Source organism: Corythoichthys intestinalis, chromosome 17 (assembly GCF_030265065.1).
Source record: "Corythoichthys intestinalis isolate RoL2023-P3 chromosome 17, ASM3026506v1, whole genome shotgun sequence".
In the NCBI taxonomy this organism is placed as follows: domain Eukaryota; kingdom Metazoa; phylum Chordata; class Actinopteri; order Syngnathiformes; family Syngnathidae; genus Corythoichthys; species Corythoichthys intestinalis.
The window spans coordinates 42,983,962-42,989,961 of record NC_080411.1 but is presented as its reverse complement, the minus strand read 5'-3'; the positions used below and the strand labels follow the sequence as shown (position 1 = coordinate 42,989,961).

The window sequence follows — 6,000 nt, the reverse complement described above, 5'->3', positions numbered from 1 at the left end:
AAATTTAATTAATTCAACTAAACTGCTAACAAAAACTGTCCTATTACATATTGGTTTTTTTTTTTCCTAATCCCGTCCTTGGGATTTAAGGTGCAACAAGATTGTTTTCCATGAAATTTCAACACCAAGAATGCATAACTTTCTTGAAACAAGTTTAACTGGCGGAAGCGCAAATATAATCATCATAATAAGTGTGCGTCGGTCACAAACTATACTACACAAAGACAATTTTTTGTTTTGTTTCTGTTAACCTCCATCGAAGTTTCGGCAATTACACAAACGCATATGCAAAGGCTTAAGTGAAATTATAAACACTCTCTGCAACACTTGAAAAAAAATCCACATCGAGAAGCAGTTTGGCAATAGAAAATCAGGAAAAAATTCCTTTTTTTTTCCAAATCACAGTTTTCACCTGCAGACATCTTCAGGGTTCCATCAATCTTGAAGTTTTTTTTTCTTTCCATGTAATACAATGTCTCTTGCTTTATTCTGTACAAAACCCTGCTTTTGTTTGGGATATTTTTAGTTTTGATATCGTCGGAGTCATCATTAACTCAAATGAGTTTCCGTCCCCTTGGCAAGGGGCCCTTGCATGTGACTAACTACTAAATAGGCCCACTTAAGGATCACTGATGGTGTTGATGGAAGTCCATTACTGACAGAAAAGTAAATCTATTCCCAAAAACTGTAACCACGATACATACAGTAAATCCAAATGATTTTTGATGAAGTTTGGTCAAATCTAATATGAGCTTGAAAGTCACAGGATATCGCAAACGTCTGCTACAATGGGCGTGAATAGTTAAAGAAAAACTACGGAGCCCCTGAAGGGACATCAACAGAGATATAATAATTTAAAACCATCTGGTGCACACCAGATAGTATATGGTGCGCACTAGAAACTATCAGGTACGTATGAGAAACAATCTGGTGTACACCAGATAGTATGTGGTGCACACTACTGTAGAAGCTGGTGCGCACCAGAAAGTTCCCTTTCATAGGCCATAAACTGCAGGTGTGTATATGTGGTGCTCACTAGAAACTATCTAGTGCGCATGAGAAACAAATTGGTGTGCCGCGGATAGAATTGGGTGCGCACTAGAAACTATCTGGTGCGCACCAGAGAGTTCCCTTTTACGGGCCATAAACTGCAGGTGAGCATATTTGGTGCGCACTAGAAACTATCCGGTGCGCATGAGAAACAACCTCGTGTGCACCAGATAGTAAGTGGTGCGCACTAGAACCTATTTGGTGCACATAAGATACAATCTGGTGTGCACCATAGAGTATATGGTGTGCACTATAAGCGATCTGGTGTGCAAGAGAAACAATCTGGTGTGCACCAGATAGTATGTGGTGTGTACTAAAAACTATCTGGTGCGCATGAGAAACAATCTGGTGTGCACCAGAGAGTATGTGATGCGCACTAAAACAATCAGGTGAGCACAAAAAAAAATGATTTGGTGCACACGAGAAACAATCTGGTACACATTAGAAAATCTGCTGCGCACTAGAAACTATCTGGTGTCACCAGATAGAATGGGGTTCCCACTAGAAACAATCTGGTGCGCATGACAATTTGTTCTGGTGCACACCAATAAAGTATCTGGTGCGCACCAGAAAGTTCCCTTTTATAGGCCACAAACTGCAGGCGCGCATATGTGGTGCACCACATACTTTTCTCTATCTGGTGCGCACCAAATAGTTTCTCGTGCACATCACATACTATCTGGTGTGCACCAGATGGTTTAAATTTTATATCTGTTGATGCCACTTTAGGTGCTCCGTAAAAAACAATTTCAAAATCATTACTTTGAAAAGAATTGTGTAATCATTACCTGTCACAAATTGTACATATTACAATTGTTTTTCCCCATTAATTTAAGAGCTTTCAAATGCTTGAAAAGATTCAATTATTTGAAGTATTTTACCGTATCATTCTCAACAAAAGTATAAAGAAAAAAACATAATTAGTGAACATTGATTAATGTATGGCACACTACAGTGGAATTATTTTTTCACACGTCAGTAATAGTTGAGATGAGGATATCTCAAACTGTCCTCGTATTCAGTGTATTTAGTTAGTTTTAATTTCCTTCCTTCCATGTTGCTACATTGCTACCTGCGTAACCATGAAAATCCATTTTTTTGTTAATCAACTTGTTTTACGTACTGCACGTACGTCGACATTGCGTAGGACTTGTTCTGTTGTCTTTCCAACTATTTTTCAAACATGTACAAAACAACTTTATGCCTTCAAAACATTCCGTAGTCGTTAAGGGTCTGCAAAGCAAGTCATGAGTGTTTCAGATGTGTCTTGTATTTTTTTCCCGTGCTAGGACAAGAGGGTAAGGATGTCTGCAAAGTCTTAGGAGGTTTTTACCAGGTCGTAGACATAAATGAGGTGGTCATCGTCGAATTTGATGAAGTATACAGAAGGCTTGGCCTCCACCTGGTGGATGACCATGCCTGTTCGTTTGCCTCCGTCCTCTTTGGCATACTCCACCTGTTTACCCACCAGACTGTCCACCACCTCACCTGGTTCCCTCTCAGCCGGGACACTGTCATCTACAGTGTGAAGGAATGAGACAATTAAAAAAGGTGTCCATCGATGGATCGAGAACAGTTACTTCTTTGTCACAATGGTTAGGTTCATACCGCACATAATCCATAAATCCGATTTTTTTCATGTTTTTCTGACTCGAATGATGCACAGGACAGCTCGCATAAAACTGGACCATTTCAAATTCGATCTAGGTCACTTTGGCTTTTTTCATACCACAGATCTTAAGGCACAATTCCGATTTTTTTGTCATATCTGATGTTTTGGCGTGCCTGTTCAGACTGCCTTTGTCCGTTGAGCCTGTCATGTCACTCATGTGAGATGTGCTGCCCCTCCTCAGTGGAGTTTAGGATGTGTCTCAAGTTAGGTTGCCCTCCATCTTGCATGTTTAAAAACACGGTAAGATTTGTTTTCTTATCTTGGCAAGAGAGAATATGCAATGCTGTTTTAGCCTTTAAAGATCTGTGCTGAGAGATTGTCAGACACTAAGGGGCCGTTTAAATAGGAAATGGTGTTATACTTATATAGCGCTTTTCCACCTTTCAAGGCGCTTTACACTATCTCGCCATCTACCTACTGGTGACGCAGCACCAGGAGCAACGTGGGGTTCAGTATCTTGCTCAAGGACACTTAGACAAGTCCATCAGGGCGGAGAATCGAACCCACAACCTCTGGTTTGGGGGACAGCTACTCTACCACTGAGCCACGCCAACCCCATGGTGACTCTACGAGAATACGAAAAATTTCAAATTTGCATTTGCGTCTCCATTTGAACAATGTCGCAATTCCGCATGAAAACAATGTAGTATTCATGCCAGGCCCTAGGGGGCAGTGCAGATTTACAGGGCGACAGAGAATGATGCACTTTGACCCCACCAGGCTCCCTCAGCCCGGAAAAAAATATGCCCGCCCACTCGAAGCAATGTCATTTTTCTTTTGTTCAAAAAGGCACAAAAATTGAAACATTCAACATATTTAACTTAAAAATATTATTAAAACAGTAAATTAAAGCCGACATTCCGCCATATTTGCTGTTTTTAATGTTTAGTAGCACCGCTGCGCACGCCCAATGTGACGTGTACGAGTGCTGACGTTAACAGCGCGGTCTTGCGCCGCAGGAGCCTTTGATATGCATGCCGAGGAAGCCCCACTTAACCCCCCGCAATCGGATTCTTCTACTTTGGAGGCAGGATTCAGAATTTTTCGTCTTCGCCTTCCATCTTCGCTGACACCATATGCACGCGAGGCGAGTCCGCTACTTAGTCATTGCGTCTTCGTGTCGCAGAGTCGCCATGTAAACTGCCCCTAAATGTAGTAAATCCTAGCGTTAGCGAAGCATTCGCGTTAGCATTAGCTTCAGAATGACGAGCGTCGTCTTAAAACACCAGCCAGTGTAAAGCAAAGCCACTTGGCTTTTCTGGTTATTAAGTCTATAGGATGGCATACGCTCAGAGTAACCTTTTTTTACATACAGTTCGTGGCTTCTAGGTGCACTATAAAAAACAATTTTTGTGGGTAATTATCATCCATATAAATTGTATAAATTATACTAAAAGTATCTAGGGAGGTAAGTGAACTGTAATAAATTGGTTGAAATGAACTCTCTTTACCTAATGTTAATCAGTAAAAATTTCAACTTCAACAAACAAGATAATATCTAAATATTAGGTGTGTGCGCAAGGCCGCGCATGCGCAAACGAATCATATATGAAACGGAAAGGAGGACCATGTGATTTGGCGGGACACTCCAACTTGGATGGCATAGTGGCAGGTAAGTTTGAAGTTATTGTTTCTTTTAAAATTGACAATGCGAAAACATTAACAAGCCTTGTATGCTGTATGTTAAATTAAGAAGCCGTAGAACCGTTAAAACATTTGTATATTTTATTCCTGGCTTTCGACAGCCATTCCTGATAGCTAGCTAACAATGTTCTTCAGAGCATAGCAACATGACTTGCTGGTAATAATGTGGCTTAATTTGAACCGTTAACCTTATTTTCTAATTAATTTTTAAGTTACTGCGTGCAGTATTGTTAAATGTTTCGCCCTTCGGTATAATTGAGTGGAAGCCCCCCCCACCCCCCAATCCCCGAATGGAAGTACCCCGTCCGCCATTTTCTGAGGTGTGCCGCCCGCAGCACACAGCCAGCAGTAGCTAACGTTACTGTTTATATTAAATGACGCTGGGCTGCGTTTACACTGAGGCTTGTAAACCCAGTAATGACGGCAACCACCAGAGGCCACCACAACTCGGATTAGTCAATATGTATTAAGGAACAACTCATCAGTGAGCCATCCAATAGCCTGATAATGATCCTGATTATTTGATTCATGTGTGTTGGAGAAGGTAGACATAGTAAGCAGACAGCTCTCGAGGACTGGAGTTGGTGACCCCTGCTCTAGGAAGTCTTTTCTGCTGCTAATAATGTATTTCATTAACATTTGTTTCTTAAATTTGCACACTAATATCATGAAACTATTTTGCACTGTAATCTATCATGCTACAACATTGCACTCCTGTGGGGTTCAAACTAAAGATACACGATAATATCGGTCGCCGATAATTATCGGCCGATAATGGCAATTATGACGTCACACAGATAATCCAGATAATAAAAAAATTCAACCGATAATGCAATCCGATAATTATATACTTGATTTAGCCTCCAAATGTACACAACCGAAGAATTCAGCACGCCGCCTCCTCAACCCCTCCCCTCTCTGAAGCCCATGAGGGAGGAGGGGTTGAGGAGGCGGAGTTACAAGACAAGAAATAGTTGAATATTATGGCGGCTGTTACTAAAAAAACGACGCTCTCGCCATCTGCGGAACGTACCTTAGAAGTTCCACGAGGCCGAAAGAAAGCGTCATCATTCAAAACCACTAACCCAGCTTCCATTTAAAACTGCATCACAAAGATTTTTGGAACGAATACGAGGCTGCTGCTCGCGGGAATGCTAAAGCTATTGTAAACACTAAGTTAAACTACGGGGCTTGTGACGATACAGAGTCGGGTTGTTTGGGAAAGCAGCCCAAGGCGGGTGGTAAACTCGCGTCTAAGGCTAAACACCGGCACGACTGGAGACCGATAGTCGGCAAGTAGCCGTCTTCCGACGGAGCCCGCTGCTCTGGCCGGTCCGGCAGGCCGCCGCCGCCTCGCCGTTGGCAGGGCGGGCAGAGCCCGGTTCCCCGGCCTCTGGACCTCCGGCGAACACCCCGGTTTCTCGAGCGTTCCCTCACGGCGTGTGAGCAGAGCCAGGCCCCGAATACGCCACGGCGAACCGGCCGGTGCGAGCGGAATATCCGGTACGAACGTAGTCGCCGCCGAGACGAGACACGATTTTTTTTTTTTTTTTTTAAACCGAAATGACCCGAGAGCCAAAGCCCTGGATAAAAAAATAATGCAGTTTATACGACCACCATTCTTCATGAAAAAC

The 6,000-nt window shown here is 42.6% G+C and overlaps 1 protein-coding gene across 1 annotated transcript in view; it reads right to left on the bottom strand.

Moving 5' to 3' along the window:
* LOC130905523 (spindlin-Z) overlaps positions 1–6,000 on the bottom strand; it is a 43,274-nt gene continuing 37,274 nt past the window's right edge. Inside the window, exon 8 of the mRNA XM_057819023.1 lies at positions 1–2,568. Within this exon, the coding sequence (XP_057675006.1) occupies positions 2,369–2,568 (200 nt within the window). The 3' untranslated portion in view covers positions 1–2,368. The remainder of the gene's footprint in view (positions 2,569–6,000) is intronic.